Source organism: Columba livia, chromosome 1 (genome assembly GCF_036013475.1).
Source record: "Columba livia isolate bColLiv1 breed racing homer chromosome 1, bColLiv1.pat.W.v2, whole genome shotgun sequence".
Classification (NCBI taxonomy): domain Eukaryota; kingdom Metazoa; phylum Chordata; class Aves; order Columbiformes; family Columbidae; genus Columba; species Columba livia.
In genome coordinates, this window is record NC_088602.1 from 66,379,927 (window position 1) to 66,398,618 (window position 18,692).

An 18,692-nucleotide genomic window follows, 5' to 3' on the forward strand; every position below is an offset into this window, starting at 1 on the left:
TTCTGATTTCCCTCAGGTAACTGGAGAACTTAGTTCTTTGTTCTTGATATTGCTACATGGTTGTGCATATTGAATTTTGAAGTTAGGAAGACTTTAAACTCTTTTTGAAGATTGATTCACTTCACTAAGTTTATCTGATGTTTGAGTAAGAATATACCCATGGCAGCATTCATCTCTTGATGCAAAGTGTGTGTTGTTTCTTGTGTTGTTTTCAATTTGGTACACCTCTTATCCTTGTCTGTAAGATGAACCGTCCTCATGCATCCACCTCATACAGTAGTGGTAAGGCATTTTCTTTCACCTGCATCTGTCATTGTTACACTAATTCATTATCATAATTCTGCAGAACTCTCCATTATGCAGACGACTAAAATTAAATTGTTCGGAGTATATATTGTCGTTCATTTGTTTGTGTTCCTGACCCTTATTGGAACCTTACTGGAAGCTGTGATACGGTTCTCCTTCAGTGGATATCACAGCACTGGTTCTATTATCTGCCACCTCTTGTTCAGAAGCCATATTGTGTGGTAAAATACTGAGGTTAAAATCTCTGTCTGAAGGGAATATCCTTGTAATTTGGGTACACATTGCTTCTCAATAGCAACGTCTTCTGTCAGAGTGCTGGTGGAAAAGAGCTGCGTCTGATTGCATTGGCCACATACAGTATATACAAGAGGTATGCAAAAGGTAGAAATAGAACGTAGTTTTAGCAGAGAGGTATAAATAACGCTATGAAGAGACCTCAGAGAGATGCTTTAGCTTCTCTAGTCTGGGAAGTGTTGAACTATAAGCACGGTAGTATTTCAGCCGTAAGAGAAGAGTAGTGCCTTGGTTGTGTTTGAGTACCTGCACTGTGTCAGGTGATTGTGACTGTCCTTCCTAGCTTGTTCAGGAGCTTTACTGTTTGTGAAATTCGTATCTTGGCATCAGTATTTTTGCAAAACAGTTTTAAAAAGCTGTTAATAACCAAGAATTTATCTCATATATATATATAGCCAGTACATATATATATATAATACCTTGGACCAAGCCTCAGTGTAGGATATTGTAGCTTAAACACAGGTGGATCCTGGTGAACACTGCTATAATTCTGCTGTGATTACAAATCGGGGTTTAGGGAATAATTTTGAGAGTTAGTTAATGATCTCTGAAATACATGGGAAAGAATGACTCAGTAAGGAAGCGACTCATAAAGCAAGAGATGCAGGCAACAATCATAGTAATTTTAGCTGAAATATTGATAAGGATTTGTATCAGGTCACAGTGATAACCATGCCTGGGCTTTCCCTGGCAGATTTTTTGTTTTGTTGGTGAATCCAGTTGTCTGCTGCAGAGCAGACAGTGGCAGGCTTCACCTTCTTGATTTTCTGTGCAGGAAGGTCTCATTCAAGCTTGGTGTTCTGGTACATCCGCAGACTTTACAAAGAAGGAAACACTGTTGATTAGTAAAACAAGCTTGCCTGATACCCTCGTGAATTACAGGTACAGCGTATGTTCAAGCTGTTTTGGTTAAAAGAACCTCTTGACATTTGAGTTGTATTCTGTATTGATCTGTTTTCTGAGACAGTCAACACAAGGAGATATGTTCTCTTAAAAGGCTTAAAATATGTCTTTTTAAATTCAGATGTTATCATAGTATCATTGATACTTTGATACTTTCTGGAGCAGGGATCTCTAGAACTAAGTGGCAAAGACTCGTGTACAATACCTTGGACAAGTCTGTTTTGCAGGGAAGACTGGATAACTAATGCTGCTTTTTGATGGAGAGCTATAGAATAGTCTGACTGTTTATTCAGAGGAGGTATCTCTAGAAGTCATAACAATTTTTCTTGCATCTTTTCTGTCTTCCCTCTCTGTCTGTACAGGCACAGTTTCTGTGTATGTGTCCATACTGGTAAATAATAGAGTGAGCTGAAGTGTTTTGATAGCCCACAATGCTGCATTTTGTTAGCTTGCTCCCAGGCTCTGTTTTGCATTGCTCAAGGAACTTTCTCTCTGAATAATCTGCTATAGGAAGGCATAGTCTTAAACTATGAGGACAGAAGCCAGTTGATGATATTTGATCTTAGTGTCAGGGATGAGTCTCAAGCTCTCTTTTCTTCAGCAGTATAAATGTGAGCCAAAGACATTTTTCTCCCTTCTCTAGGGATAGTAAAATATTGTACATGACTTACTGCCACAAATCTGGGGAAATAACTGCCTTTGCTAGTGGGAATATGGTGGAGATAGTCGTTGATGTTGATATTTAGAGTAACAGAACATAGGTAAGAGTATACCATAAGTTGGGGATGTCAAACTCATTTTCACCAGAGGCCACATCAGCCTTGTGGTTGCCTTCAAAGGGCCAAGTGTAATTTTAGGATTCAGCCCACAGGCCTTGTGTTTGTCACTCGGTTATATGCATTGTACTTCTTTATCACCCACACTGTCTCATAACACACAAGACATACTGTTCTTCCTCCTTGAAACACAAACATGTATTTACTTTCCCATCCATCATTAAATTGCCTTCCTCCTGCATCAGTCTTTCTCTTACTGGACATTTTGGGATTCAGATTGTTCCACCGAAGATGGTATGGTGTGCTACCTAAGTAGAAGACCAAGATGTCCGTTAGGACCAAGTTAAATAATACTCAGACCTTCTCACACAGGCTCACCTTTCCTTCAAACCCCCTTCCCCATGAACAGCAGTCACTCTTTCTTCATCAATTCTCCACCTCCATCTATCCCAGTAACAATCTCCTTATTCCCCCATCACCAGTTCCTTGGACAGCAACATTATCCTTAATGCTGTTCCCCAGCATGAACATTCTCCTCATTCTTCCATGGTGGAATAAAGAGAATGTTCTTGTGAGGGTGGACATGCCTAGTGATATTCTCCTTTTATCACCCCCCATGAGGAGCATTCTCCTTATTCCACCATCCTTCTCCTGGTAATTCTTGTCTGTCTTGTCTTTCAGTGCCCAAGGCAGTTACTAGTGTCGCCCATCAGTGTCACCCATTATTCTTCTCACACAGATTCACCGCTCTCTTGTAGCTACGGTCACAGCTCCCACTATTCTCCTGCTCCTGCAGTGCAACACGAGTCACACGCGCTGCACAGTGACCAGTGCTGGCAGGAGCCCGGGGACAAGGAGCTCAGTGCTGCCACCATGTAGAAACAAAGTGCCAGGCCAGATAAAACAAGGTGGAGGGCTGATTTCAGCCCATGGGCCATACGTTTGCCACCCATGCCATAAGTATTCATAAACAGTACAAAAAGGAGTAGGGAGTTATTCAACATGCAAAAAGGATCACTTCAAAGGAGATGCTCTTGAAATGACAAAGGGGACCGTAGGACAATTTTGAAGTTTACTGGTTCCAAAATCTCTTTTCTTTGTCTGTGGAAGAGTTTATTTTCAGAATATAGCTCCCAGTTTTATGGGCACAAATGAAAATTCAGCTAAAGAGAAAACAGATTTTCAAAGCAGCAGGCTGCAGAGGAAAGCTCTTCTAGATGATACTATGAATAAAAAATTACTCATTTTAAAAGACATCATTACACTGGGGGGCAGGGAATAAATAGAAGAGAGAAGAAATACTGGATTCACTGTGGCTATGAGTAAGTGCCTGGAGTGAATGTGTTTTTCTTTTCTAGATCTCTTGCTAGTTTCCTGGCAATACTAGAAAACAAGGCGGCTGCTGTAGCTAATGCAGTACAAGAGAGGCTTTTTGGTCAGCATTGTTTAATGAGTTATTTTAGTATCTTGAGTACTAGCTTCCAAGTGCCTCGTTTTCTGTGCTTGTTTTTAATGGCAGTGTCTGGAAAGCCCGCATGAAATACAATCCTTCCCTGAAGGAGTCAGTGTCCTTTTTAAGATAGAGTGCTGGGCAAGATGAAAGAATGAGAAACTGTATCAGAGTATATATTTCCAGATACAGTGAAGGCATTGAGAATGGCTCTGTAATGTAAATATGCTGCTGGAAGTATATGTTTGACATGTTACTCTGCTGTGCTTTTTTAGCTAGCAGGAAAAAAAGAATATGTTCCTGTCTGATGCATTTTGCTTGGGAAGGGACTTCTGCTCTTTCCAGGGCCTCTCATCAGGGGCAAGGGGATGTTGTGAGGTTATTTTGGCTCTGTTGTGGTTGCACGCTTGTTGTGTAAGAAGAACCCAAGACTATAGCTTTTTCTAACATCCCTGGTTAATGCTAGCTGACAGTTTAGTTGCAAATTAAAACAACATTTTAATCATGATGGCTAAAACCTTACCTGCAGTTAAACACAACTGGATGTTGTTTGGCCTTCTCCATACCAGAAAGTGTTTGGCTTTATGTGTACTACTTGGTGTTTCCCATTTCTCAACACCAAGGAATAGTTAGTGTTAAATGTTCCTTTTGCCTTTCATTTTCTCATCTGTAAAAAGCTAATGCTATTGTTTTCCCGTAACTTCTTTGAGGATTCATTCGTTTATGAATCCATTGGAGATCCGAGAGAGATCAGGTATTCCTGCAAGTCTCTGTTGGACACAAAGCTACATTTATTTCCAAGAAAAATGTGTTTTCAGATCTCTGCTGAGTCAAGTGTGTGTGAGCTGCAGCCTTCAGCCACAGATGTACCAGCAACACACTTCTTCCACGCACACCCTTGTCTTCCAACAAAATGGCAAACATTGGTCTAGTCCTTAGGAAAAGGCACTGAAAGTACGAGATGTTCTGTGTAAACTCTGACAGAAAGTGTGCAACTCCAGAACCTTGTGCTTGTTGCTTCAGGTGAATCAGCAGCACGAAGTTTGCTTCATACAAAGTGTGTTTGCTGTGGCTGATACAAGGATGGCTTTTTCTATAAGCGGGGAGTTATGAGGAGGATGCACAGGCCTGGGCTGAAGTTGACACCTTCCTCCCTGCCTTGTGGCTATCGCTCTTGTGGCTATCGCTCTCATGTGGTAGCATCTATCTTTTTACAGCATACTGTGCTGTTCTGAACTCATCAGGAGCCAAGTGCATGCTTCAGCTTACAAAGGCCAAATATCCTTCTTGTAGGGTTTGTCATTAACTGTGGTTTGTCCAGATGAGTAAGTATCAATAAACAGAAAATACCTAGAGAGAGGTTACTTGAGTTTGCAGTTTCCCAGTGTTAAAATGTTTTATCCAGACATTTTCTAATTTCACATGTTTGTTGCATTTTGCTTTGAAGATTTGTGAAATATCCTGCAGGAAAGACTTTTGGGAATGACAGAATAATTTGTTGCAAAAAACTAAGCCATTGAAGAGACCTGGATTGTAATGCATACGTTTACACAGCCTAATAAGTAGCAGGGAGCTGAGAAACCTTGTGACTGTGGTTTCAAAGGCACTTTATAGTATAGGTAAAGATACTTATCTGAAGTGCTCAGTTTTTCTAATCTTTGGAAATGCTACCTTGGTATTATATCTGATGATGTGAGACTTCACGTGTGTGCAAAAAATGTAGATAAGTCCCAGGTGAAATAAGTTGTTGTTGGAAGTACTATTGGTTGGTACTATTGAAAAACCTTAACGTTCTTGTCTGAAGAAAATGTGTGTGTGGAAATCATCAGCTGTTGTAGCTCTGATTTAGAATTTGCGTTACAAATACTGCCAACTAGTATAAATTACCTTGCTGTATGTTCTACAGTTTCCGGTGGCGTTGATTAGAGCTTAGAAGTGTTTCATGCTGAGAAAACAATGAAGGATTCTTAAGAAAGCTTTTGGACAGGGTAGAGTTAATTTGCCCTTTTAGGAAGAAAAACACTCTTATTAAGGTAAGAACAATTCTTTTTTTCTTTGCCTACAGGAAGGAGTTGAAGTCAGGGTTGCCAGAATATTCAATACCTTTGGTCCTCGAATGCATATGAATGATGGTAGAGTTGTCAGTAATTTTATCCTACAAGCCCTCCAAGGAGAACCATTAACAGTAAGTAGTGACCTCTCAGTGATGCAAAGAGTCATTTGCCTTCATATCCTATCCTCATGTGCTATGAAGGAAGCTAAATTTCAGAAAACACTGAGGTTTCCCTCCTTCTGAAAAATCAACTTTTTCAATATATAAAGCTCAAGTCTATAGAATTATGTGTGCAAAGATACACTCTGTCGGTGGTATTGGAGTTGTTCAGCCTGGAGAAGTGAAGGCTCTGGAGAGACCTAATTGTGGCCTTTCAGTACTTAAAAGGGCCCTATAAGAAAGATGGGGCCAGACTTTTTAGCAGGGCCTGTTCTGACAGGATAAGGGGTAATATTTTTAAACTAGAAGAGGGGAGATTCAGGCCAGACACAAGGAAGAAGGTTTTTACACTGAGGGTGGTGAAACTCTGGCCCAGGTTGCCCAGAGAGGTGGGAGATGCCCCATCCCTGGAGACATTCCAGGCCAGGCCAGACAGGGCTCTGAGCAACCTGATCCAGTTGCAGATGTCCCTGCTCATTGCAGGGGGTTGGACTAGATGACCTTTGAAGGTCCCTTCCAACCCAAACTATTACATGATTTCATGTATACCAGTTGTATTGTCTTTCCTGTTCCCTGGGAAAACAAGCATGTGGTAAGATATGTGTTTATCTGCTTAAATATGCCTACTGATAACTTCCAGAATTTAGGTATTTGTAGTGTAGAGATTTTAGTACTGCACACAATTATAATGTGAAAAAATAATAAATCTGATACCATTAATGTACACTGTAGGTATGTCTTAATATCTGTTTTGAACTGCAACAACTAGCTTACTCCAAAGTTCTAGCCACTAGAAATTATTTTACTTCCAATTTGCCCATATAGTAATATTTAGACAGTCATATGATTTTTTTTTGTTCTGATTCCTTTAAACGCTTACAGTGCTGTTTTTCTTGACAGTTTTTTGAGAGACCACTAAGATTTGGTGGTCTCTTTGAAGTCAGTTATCTGATGTTAATGAGCAAATAAAAATTGCTCATCATAACCACATCTTAGTATTCTGAGGTTTGCTTTAAATATTTGGCTGTCTTTTCTGGCTGAGTGAATGCTGCAGCCTCTTTCAGTACTCCAGGAGAGGACAAAGTGTCACTCTGTCCTACATCCCTGAGAATGTTTCCTACACTCAGAGTTCTAGTTAACAAAATGCTTCAGGTTATGTTTCCTGGAGACACGTCCAAGAGCAAAGAGACTTTCAAAGCACTGGTTCTTTGCCAAAGGCTCTGCATGCACATCTTTTTCTGTTCCTGCAACACTGAGCTTGTGTCTCAGGTGTTTCTTCTTGGGACATTTTTCTAGAAGAGTGAGGAGAAGATAATTAGGCTGAAGAGGACTTTTATATTTATGTAATTCTTCTATTTTCATCTGGTTTTAGGTCTATGGACCTGGAACTCAGACAAGAGCTTTCCAGTATGTCAGGTAAGTGTCGTTTGTACTGTCTGATATTTATTTTACTTGCTGGTTCTTTGAGCTTGACCAGCTTTGTATGCATTTTAGTCAAAGAAATTATGTTCATTCTTAGGCCAGCTTTACTTTCAGAAGAAAGACAATGAAGTTTTTTAAAATACCAAGAAACAAAACATTAGTTGATTTAGAACTTTTAATTAAAATATGAATGTGTTCTTCCCTTCAAAGGACAGCAAGTAACGGGTAGGGAAGTTTCTCATGCTGCTTTCAGTCTGAGCAGTGCGTCAGCCCTTACATTTCAATGCAGTACTGCCACCTCGTGTCTTCGGGGTGCTGTGGTCGGTGTGGGAGCTCTTCAGGCATGTGCCTCCTTTTGGGGAGAAGGAACCAGTTGAGAGGGAATTGCTGGAGCTAATATTTGCAGTGTAAGCAAAGGCAGAATGTGCTTTCACTGTGAAAAATTGGTCTGTACCTCAGAATCTTTTGTTCTGTCGTGCTGGCTGCACTTCCGTGCCAGGATTCTGCTTTGTTTTAATCATCCGCTGCTTGGAAATGTTCTCTCCCTCTGCTTAAAGTAATGACAGCAGTGATAGACATTAAGGAAACCCCATCAGTTCAAAGTAGCCACTCCTTTCCTGACTGTGAGTCATAATGAAAGGAATCTGGATTTCTATGTCCGGGGCAAAATGCTGAGTTTGCTAATAATCCAAAATAACTTTGGGTTATTTTGCTAGGAGGAGGTAGCACCAAAATGCTGTGTTTTAACAAATGTGGTTTAAGAATAGAAAGCGAGAAGACAATTCAAACAACAAACTGCAAAGCAGGCGGTGGTGTCATGTGCATCTGTATTACAACCTAACTACTTTATTTGAAATGTGTTACAAATGGGCCTCTAAATATACTTGGATACTGGAGAGAAGAAGAAGTATTAATTTTTTAGTAACTTTATTTTTTTTTTATGTTATTTCAAATGCTCACATGAACTATAGTCAGTATGTCCCAAAGATAATTGCCCTTTCAAACTAACCTTTAATTCAGTATGTTACATTACAACAAGCAGCCATTGCACCCATTGCAATATACACTGTAAATCTAATTTCAGTATTGCTCAGCTGCTTGATCTGCTTTACTAGGGCTGAGGAGGTAGCTCTCTTTTTAGACAAGAATATTATTTATAGGCAAGTAGAAATTACCTCAATCTGTTCTTCCCTTTTATATAGTGATCTTGTGAATGGGTTGGTGGCGTTGATGAACAGCAATGTCAGCAGTCCTGTCAACTTGGTGAGTACGACAGCTCTGCTCTACTGTTTACTGTGTAGTGGCCAACGTTACCTCTGTTTTATTCCTCATCACTGATGCTGATTTGTAGAAGAATTAAATGGAGTAGAAAAGCTCTTTCCATTATGAATAATATATTCTTCCATGTTTTTTTTTTTTTTAAGAAGGAGATTAATCCCCTAGATACTGAGATCTTGTAGTTCCAAGAACAAGATAAATTTACTAGAGTTTTTCATTTGTTTTAGTGAAAAGATTTGTGCAACTAGAATATGAAAAAAAAAAAAAAATCAGCAGAGAGGGGCACATGCAAAATACACCCAGGAAATTATGGTTAAAGCCTGGTTTTAATGAAAAAAATATTGAAGGAATACTTAGCTCTAAATAATTAGAGATCACTTCATACTAGCCTTGATTAGAGGAAAATGGGGAAGTATTTGATTGTGTAATTTTCTGGTATTGATTAAAGCTGCTTAGAACTTTTCTCAGCAGTGGATATAAGAATAGAAAAAGGATGCATATGCCAGCTCATTTCTGTGTATGTGAACTTTTGCCAAATCATATATACAACACTTCAGGGAATTGTTCACTAGATTTTCAGTTTTTACTGTGCCATGAATTAATTTCTATGTTTTTTACTGTGGCCATGAATTAATTTCTGTGCTTGTCTTTTTAAACCCCATCACGTTTCGTCTCCAGAAAACTCAGTGTTTAGATCTCTGTGTACCTAAATGTTCAGCTTTAGATCAAGCAAAATATAGTAAAAAAGAGTTTTGCAATGAGGAAAGCTAGGGTGGAAGGAATTGGGTCTGATGATGGTGAGCAAATGCTAACAGGAAGCTTTCTGAATTTTATTTTGAGATGTTGATCCAGAGTTCATGTGCAAGCTGGTTAAAAAATAGTTAAAAAAGGCACTACTGTATAGAGAGCAAGTAACTTCATACATATTGATATGTAAGGTGTAGTAAATGTGGAAGCAATTGATTACAGCCAAATTATTTTGATTTCCCAACTTTAGATGAACAGAGAATTTAGCATACTTCTTTGTTATATTGTCTGTCCTCAACTCAGCAAAGTCCCTGGATCCAGATTTCGAACTGATGATGTGGTTGTGCGGGCTGCTGAGTAACATATGCCTTCACTGTGAGTGAGGTGCATTTGCCCATTCTTTACAGACTGATTTATTTGGGCACCCCCCTATATACATTGAATTAGCAAGGCAAATGTAATGGAGGGCAACTTTTCCAGTGGGTATGAATCTTATCCAAGTTACATTTTTTCATCGAAGTAGGACTAAGACATAATGTTTAGCTTTTTCAGAGTTTAACATGACCGTGTTAGAAGTGTCTCATGTCAGAAAGCTAACCTGTCGTAAGGTTTTCAATTGTTGTCGTAATGAATACCTCTTTTATTTCTAGGGAAACCCAGAAGAGCACACTATCCTAGAATTTGCCCAGTTAATTAAAAAACTTGTTGGTGAGTATGATAACTAATTCTTCCTAAAGCTTATGAAGTACTTATTGTCATTAGCTGATTATTACTTGATTAATGTGTGTAATATATGGATAATTTAGTAGGTCTTTGGATTTCTTAATAACTTTATCAAAGCCATTTAACTGTATCCTGATCATATAATTAAATATTCTTGAGATAATCCAAATCCTCTCAATTGTATGCAAAATATTGCATGAATTGTAGAAAGAATACATTCTTTCTGTGTATCTGCAGTCTGTACCCATTATTTTATATAGTGATTTTTGAACTTTTTTAGCTTTGTTTTGGCACAGGGGCTTGGAGGACCTGGGACCTCAAGTCCTGGGACATGAGGGAATGTCAGGAAGATGTGCCAGGTGAGGTTTAGGTTGGACATTAGGAAAAGGTTCTTCCCCCAGAGGGTGGTGGAGCACTGGAACAGGCTCCCCAGGGAGGTGTCACGGCCCCAAGCCTGACAGTGTTCAAGAAGAGACTGGACAACACTCTGAGACACATGGTGTGAACTGTGGGGTTGTCCTGTGCAGGGACAGGAGTTGGACTCGATGATCCTTGTGGATCCTTTCCAACTCAGGAGATTCTATTAAATGTAAAATACATGAATGAAAATGCCTTGCCTAACATCTTAGCTGAAATACAGATATTTCAGCAACGTGGTTCCTCACAATCATGCGGGCTGTTCTCCCTCAACTACCGTTAAAAAGCTCATGCTGTGGTGACAGTCTGTCTCTATTTTTCATGGATCCACCAGTGACTCTTGCAAGGGCTGTCAGCACCTCCCAGCTATGTGGCCAGGAAGAAAGCACTGTGACTTTCTCTTTGTTCTTGCTCTTGATACGTGTAGCAAATCAGAGCTCTCAAGAATGGAAGCGCGTGGCTGTGCTTAGTCTTGTAGTGCAGCTTCCTAATGAGAGGAAACATCCTGGTGCCATTAGCCAAGGGTTTTTAGTCAGTAGATTCCAAAAGTGCTTCTGAGGGATCTGGAAAAGGCAAGTTCAAACATACAGTATGGATGGAAGCTGATGCATGTGATGTTTCTAATAGAGGGCTATCCTCTCTGGAAAACATTTGTGAATCCACAGGTCAGTGAAGGCAATTGAAAATCACAGCACCAAACCCATCAGGCACATAGAATAATTGTTAGCTCCATTTATCTGTTCACAAACAATTGGATCTGTTTCAGTCCACCCAGAAAGGTGGTTTAGGTCTACAGCCATAAAATCTCACAGTAACATAGCATGTAAACTATTAGCTACCTTTGGTTAGAGAAATTGTCCTGTTTCTGCTTATTGTCATGAGGAAAGGCAAGTACCATGTTGGCTATTGACATGAGACTGCAGAGTATGGACAAAGAGGAGTTGAAGTCCTTTTACAATGCAGAAGTGCTAACAGAATGACAGAATGGTTGAGGATAGAAGGGACCTCTGGAGGTCATTTGGTCCAACCCTCCTGCTCAAGCAGGGTCACCTACAGCCAGCAGTGGCCCAGGACCACGTCCAGACAGCTTTTGAGTGTCTTCAAGGGTGGAGACTCCACAGCCTCCTTGGGCAACCTGTGCCAGCGCTGGGTCACCCTCACAGTAACAATGTAACAATGTGTTTCCTGATGTTCAGATGAAACCACCTGTGGTTCATTTTGTGCCCATTGCCTCTGGTCCTGTCACATGGCACCACTGAAAAGATCCTGGCTGCCTCTTCTTTACCCTCCCCATCAGGTATTTATACACGTGGATAAAATCTCCCTGAGCCTTCTCTTCTCCAGGCTGAAAAGTCCCGGCTCTCTCAGCTTCAGTCCCTTCATCATCTCTGTGGCCTTTTGTTGGATGCTCTTCAGTATGTCCATGTCTCTCTTGTACTGGGAAGCCCAGGACTGAACCCAGCACTCCAGATGTATCTCACCATTGCTGAGGAGAGGGGAAAGATCATCTCCCTCAACTTGCTGAGAGCACTTCTCCCACTGGAGCCCAGGATACCATTTTCCTTCTTTGTGGCAAGGGCACATTGCTGGCTCATATTCAACTTGGTGTCCACTAGGACATCCAGGTCCATTGCTGCCAAGCTGTTTTCCAGCTGTTTGGCCCCCAGCCTGTATTGGTCCATGCAGCTGTTCCTCCCCAGGTATGGGACTTTGCATTTCTCCTTGTTGAACTTCTTAAGTTCCTATCAGCCCATTTCTCCAGCCTTCTTTGTCGAGGTCCCTCTGGATGGCAGCACAATCTTCTGGTGTATCATCAACTCCGAACTGACTTCCTGGGGTACACCACTAGTTACCAGCCTCCAGCTAGACTTTGTGTCACTGATCACCATGCTCTGGGCCTGGCCGTGCAGCCAGTTTTCAACCCACTGTCTGCTCAGCCCTCAATAAGGATGTTATGGGAGACTGAGGTCAAGGTAGATGGTCTCCACTCCCTTTGGCCACTGAGACAGTCATTTCATTGTAGAAGGTTATTAGACTAGTCAAACATAGCTTCCTTTTTGTGAAGCCATGCTGAAATCTTATGAAATGCTTTGTGAATCCATCTTGCTGTGGGACAGCTGCTTCATCCAGCTGTTGCCAGCAGTGCAGATGTGTCTGTGGAAAGCATTTCAATGTTAGGATTGTGAAGCAGAAAGCTGCAAAAAGACCTGGTGCTACAATAGATAGGAAAGGTATAAATGCGAAGCATAGTGAATTGCAGATGATAATGCACCCTCTCTTGTTTAACAGGCAGTGGGAGTGAAATCCAGTTTCTCTCAGAAGCACAGGATGACCCTCAGAAACGAAAACCTGACATCAGAAAAGCCAAGTTATTGCTTGGCTGGGAACCTGTGGTGCGTACAGCTGTGTTAATGTTGGTGTGTGCAAAAACACAGGGCGGCTGAGGGGGGCAGAGGAGGACCACATGATAAAGATACATTCCAGTTAACAGAATTTCTGCTTAATATAGTCTCAAGGGCAGTTTAAAAGCCTGACACTCGTGTGTTGCCCTAGCTTACAATTCAAGAACTGCTGGGTAAGATTGTATGGCCTATGCAATGCAGAAGAGCAGATTAGCATTTGTAATAGACTTGAGTAGAAAAAAGTGTTGTTAGGATAGGCTTTTTAACTGTTTCACATGCATACTATGAAGTGTCTGCCTTTCTGTAAGCCTGATGAATCCTTTGAAATATATGGTACGTAGTTATGGGAGCTAACGAGTTTGCTGTTGTTGCTGCAGTTCTTCCTATTTTGCAGTGATAGCGTGCATTATGGAAGGAAAAAATTGCTTTTATTTAATAAAATATTTTTTAGAAAATCTTTGGAGTAAGATTGTTGTTAAGACTATCTTGTTACATCATTGTAACCAAAAATTTTTTGTTTGGATTAATAAGGAGAAATATAAGCATCAGAAAAAATCTGGTTTTTAGAGTTTGTTTAAACAGAAATAGGTGAAACTCAGGCAAAACAGAAGCTACCCAGAGAGAGATTACACTTTTATTATTATCGTTATTATTATTAGGAGCAGTAGTATTATGGTGTGGACCGAAGTAAACCAGAATAAGAAGCCCTCATTTTAGAGTAGAAGTATCATATGGAAAAGATGTTCAGGGCTTGTTCTGTGTGTTGATAAGCTTGAAACATGCTCAGGGTTAATCTAATGTCTCACCACCCACAATAATATGTCTGTCCATCTGTAAAGCTTTGTTACCAGCCACCTGGGGCGACGTCAGGATTGTTCTGCACAGCTAATAAGCAAGAAATACAAAATGCCCATGGTTGCTGTTTTTTCTGTTCCCAACCTTTTTGGTGAAGTTTACCACAAGTGTATAACCAGACGTAGCTGATGATAAAATCTGGTTTGTTTGGGGAGGTAAAGTCTACTTAATCCCCAGAAAGGGTGTGACTTTTCGTAGTCAACTCCCCATTCTAGCTAGCACAGTGACTTTTGTTTTTTTAAGATTTACAGACAAAAATCTTTCCAGGAAGCATGTGAACCTATCAAGTAAATGTAACAGGAAAAGGTAGCTCTGAACCCCTTCTGAAAGGATTCATGGAGGCACCAGATATTAACAAACTGTGCCTGAAAGTATGAGGACGATGGCAAGTGGTGGAGTCACAAAAGGTTTAAAACAGTTGACTTTTATACTTCGGAACTTCTGTGTTTGGCACAGTCAGTGCCAAATATTACTCTGAAGTAGCAGTTCAGTGTGGGTATATCAAGGCAAATAGTTTTTGTGCTGCTGTTTTATCCTCCTGTATTGATGATGGGGTCAGCAAGCATGTCAGAGGATGTGGCTCCTGCGAAAAGTGGGTAGTATTTCTGTTGTTCCTGTCTACCAATCATAGTCCTTAAATACAGACATAGAATATAAAGAATTACAATTATTTGTATAGGATTTGAGAATATAAAATGAAATACTGGATGACAATTTGTATCCCTTTTTCTGTATATCAGTGGAGCATTGAAGAAATAAAAACTGAAAAAGCCCCACCACCTTCATACCTTTCTGTGGTATATACCATTGTCATGGTTTATGTGAGATTGTGTGAAAGAGGATTTTTAATCATTAGAAACAGAAAGGGGCTTAAATTGTGTGCTTATCTCTTTCAGTGTATTATGAATTGAAAGTGGAATTACGTGAGTCTGTTTTGACACTAAACAGACCAGTCATAACCATCTGATGAGATTTAAATTTGTTGGGTTTTTTACTTAGTGTGTCAGAAAATGTATCTGATGTTTTAAAGCTAAGACACACATTAGCAGTGCAGAGATGTAACCAGTATGTGGTGCTGTTAATACTTATATTGGCTAAGAATTAGATTTCCTAGCAGTCTTCTGATAGCTGTATTAAAAAAGATGCTGTTGTGAAAAGAGCTGATGTGAACTTAGAGTGATATGATTCTCTCCTCGCTTTTGGGAACAGGTCCCCTTGGAAGAAGGTTTGAATAAAGCAATTCATTACTTCCGTAAAGAACTTGAGTATCAGGCGAACAATCAGTACATCCCCAAACCAAAACCTGCAAGGATGAAAAAAGGAAGAACAAGACATAACTGAAGACTGTTAGTTGGACAGGAGATTCCCTGCTTGACATTTGACAGATGTAATTTTTTTTTCTTCTTGTTTATTTTGAGAGAGACTTTGAAACAGGTATCATGAAGAATAAACTGGAATTTCATTCTGAAGCTTGCTTTAAAGAAGTGGATGTGCCTAAAAATAACAAATATTCCCCTTCCCCTGCAAATCTTGCCTTGCACTTTTTAAATCTGTCTTTTTATGTAAAATAGAGTAGAAGCATCTTTTAGTATCTTCAAGTTTTATATCTTGCTGTGAGATCATTTTGTTGTGACTGTCCTTGACAGTTTTATTTACTGGTTTCTTTGTGAAGCTGAAGATAAACACAAATGGAATGGAAGATGCCAATTTATTTATAAAATGGGTACTATAAAATATGAGATGTTCTACTATGCATAAGAAAAAAGCTAGTGGTATTGTCAGGTGAGAGACACTGATATCTAAGTAAAGAGGAGTTTAAAAGAATTCTGTATGAGAGCTTTATGTATTGTTTAAAGGAGAGATTTTTTTCAAAAGCTTAGTTTTAGTTGTACACTTGAATTTGAGATATTTTCATTGACTACCATGGATAAGGATATTTTGAATCACTACTACTGTGTTGTGCATACTCTGGGAAAAAAAGTTAATGTATTATTGGTTACAGTGGTTGAATATGCTATTTTAATAAAATATTGAAACTTCTGCTTATTAGTTTCAGGGTTTTACTGTAGGCACCTCTCTGGCACTACACATCTATGCATTTATTGTATATTAATTAGAAAGTAACAGTCTGTAAATAATTGGCTCAAAGTTAATAAGTTTGGTCTTTCTTTGCTTGTCTCTTGATAGATACATAAGAAGGGCTGCAGAATGCCTGTTGAAATAGATCAGACAAAAACAACATGAATTGTTCCAGTTCAGGACCGTAACATTTGTTTTTTCAAACCGTAGAGTCTAACTTCAGCCTCCCTAACAGAGGAAATGTTTCTGTTTTAAACAGTTAATGAATTGCCAGTAAATGCTTTCAACTTTGATAACTATGCATGTCATCTTAACAAAAAAAACAACAACATAAACATATAAAATATCCAGGTCCCCTTATTTTTAATAGCTCCCCTTTATTTTTAATACCAAAGACTGGATAGCTAGGAGGGGAGACCGGTAGAGGTTTTTAAAAGCTATTTGGGCTTAGTGCCACTCAAAACTGAAAATCCTAAATCTCATCAAGCAAAGTGACTTGACTTTGTCTCATTAAAATTTGAGGTTTCATGAGCTTCGACCGTCTTCATGTTGACGGTCAACGCGGGAATTACCTGTGGCAATGACCTGATGCCTGGACCCTGGGAGGACCCTGCGAGCAGGGTGGTATTTAGGCCCCCTGGTCCACCAGAGCCTTCTGGTGATAACAGGGCTTGGGGTCCTATCCAGCCTGTCTAGTCAAGTTCCCTCAGACCCCAGCAGTGATGGTGCTGCTGTCTTTGCTGTGTGCCCTGTCTGGGCTGGGTTTGCAGTCATCCTTTTAAGACAAAACAGTTTCTTCCCTGCTCACGTGTGTAGGTCTTGTTCCAGTGGAAATCCGCTATGCAGCGAAGATGGGGAGCCAGGACTCATCTCCCTGTCTGGACTCCGAGGTGGAATTTAGGTATTAAACATTGCCTCCATCTTTTCACAGCTGAGCAGCTTGTTGTCTGCTTTCTGTTTGAAGCCTTTTTCTAGGTGCTTGATCTGAGCATTTATTCCATGTTAAGTTGCCTGAAAAGTACACCGTGGTGTGCATGCTACAAATGTGCCTGTAACCTGTTATTACTGATACAGTCACAAAGCGCAGCCTGTCCCTGTGCTCAAAACCACGGGATGGATGTGAAAGTAGCACCCACGTTTTTAGTAGTTCTGTGTGAGAACTGTTAAGCAGCTCCCAGAACAGTGTTTTCAACCCTTAAACTCTAGATTATATTTGAGGGAAGATGTTACTTCTCCTTATATTTTTACTCCTCATGCAAATTGGGCATTGGGGTATGCCAGAGCATCTCTGAAGAGGTGGTGCGTGAGGGTGTCTTTAGAGCAGGCACTGAGAATAAATGGGAGCTGTGAGTGCCAGCTGTTGCTTCCAGGGCTGTTTTCCATTTAATTCAGTGACTTTGAGGCAAAACACATAAACCATACTGGAACAAGCATGCTTCTGGAGACTAGCACAAAATGTACATTTTCAAAAAAAAGAAAAAAAATCCCTCAGGAAGGAAGTCTGAACATTTGGATACTACAGATATGAATTTAAAAGTGTTATAAGTTACTTCACAGCCTGACCTCCTTCATAAAAGGGGCGAATCAGAGAGAACGCAAATGTCTGGTACCGATTCAGCCCATCTGTGAGTGTGTGACATGCCTCCCGTTGGGCCTGAGTGACAGACTGTATTGATTTCCTACTTTCCTTGGACTGTTTCTGGCTTTTATTTCAGAGGTTCCTGGTTTGGTCTCCATATTTTTTCTAAATAGCTTCTTCCAGAAACAGCAGCCGAGGCAGCTGTTGCCTTTTGTGTCTGGAGCCAGTGCTACCTGACTGGAAAGACATGAATCGTGGATGTTAAAATAGTCTGCTGACACTTAAGATTGAAGGTCTGGGGTAATTATAAGTTTGATCTGGTTTGAACTGAGTTTTCGAGAAGGCAAATGCGGGTTTGCATGTTGGTGCTCTCTGCTCCCACCTGGGGTTACACATCTTGGAATGAGAAAGAAGACGTCAGGTTTGCAGGGAACCACAGGTGAGAAACTGCTTCCTCTCCAGAAGAGGCACTTTGGATGGCAGGTGGTGGAACACAACACTGAAAGCTTGGAAATGTAGGACTTGGGCATAAATGATGCCAAGCCATGTTCTCAGTACCATGCCTGAACAGAACATATTGTAGGGGTTTTTTTTCTCAGGAAATTTGAGAATTGGGATGCTCTGCTGTTACCTGGTCAGGCAGACAAGGTAAAACAGACATGACCAGGCTTGAGATGCCTCTTTAGTCACAGTGATCTGCATGAGGTGTGCAAGGCATCTATTGCTGTGGGTGGATTTCTTGGACCTAACAAGGAGGACCACTCTTGCTGCTGGAAGTTATCACTGTGTGAGGTCCACAGTTGGATATTTTTTTTTTAATCGGTTGTACTTTTATTTAATTTCTATATGTGGGCTGTTCAGAACCTTTGTAAACCACATGGCTGATCTACAGACAAGCTACAGTGATGCTTTCAGATGTAATTTATTTTAAGTAGCTCCATGGATGCATAGTCTAGAGAAACCTCATGTCTAGGTTTGAATTTTTGCTATGTGGGAAAATTACGATCTGACAGTCTTCTTAACCCATGTTAATGGGTTGTTTAGTAGCCAGTGAGCCAGATACCCTCTGGGCATTTATGAATATCTCCTGGTCATCTGTTTTTTTTCAAGAAACTTTTATAAATGTAATATATTTGAAAAAACTTTGTCAGATACTGTTGGAATTGAGTTTCAAAGTTGAGAGAAAGAAGCAAGGGAGGAGGTGGATGACACAAACACAATTGCATGAATTTGTTAGCCTTGGAGAACA

General features: G+C 40.2%; 1 protein-coding gene across 2 annotated transcripts in view; it reads left to right on the forward strand.

Moving 5' to 3' along the window:
• Positions 1 to 15,825, forward strand: part of UXS1 (UDP-glucuronate decarboxylase 1) — a 68,590-nt gene extending 52,765 nt beyond the window's left edge. For both annotated transcript variants that reach the window (XM_005505838.4, XM_065060144.1), the window contains 6 exons: positions 5,795 to 5,914; positions 7,314 to 7,357; positions 8,566 to 8,626; positions 10,039 to 10,096; positions 12,818 to 12,921; positions 14,995 to 15,825. In XM_005505838.4, coding sequence (XP_005505895.2) covers positions 5,795 to 5,914; positions 7,314 to 7,357; positions 8,566 to 8,626; positions 10,039 to 10,096; positions 12,818 to 12,921; positions 14,995 to 15,126 — 519 coding nt within the window. In that variant the 3' untranslated portion in view covers positions 15,127 to 15,825. The remainder of the gene's footprint in view (positions 1 to 5,794; positions 5,915 to 7,313; positions 7,358 to 8,565; positions 8,627 to 10,038; positions 10,097 to 12,817; positions 12,922 to 14,994) is intronic.
• The last annotated feature ends 2,867 nt before the right edge of the window (positions 15,826 to 18,692 follow it).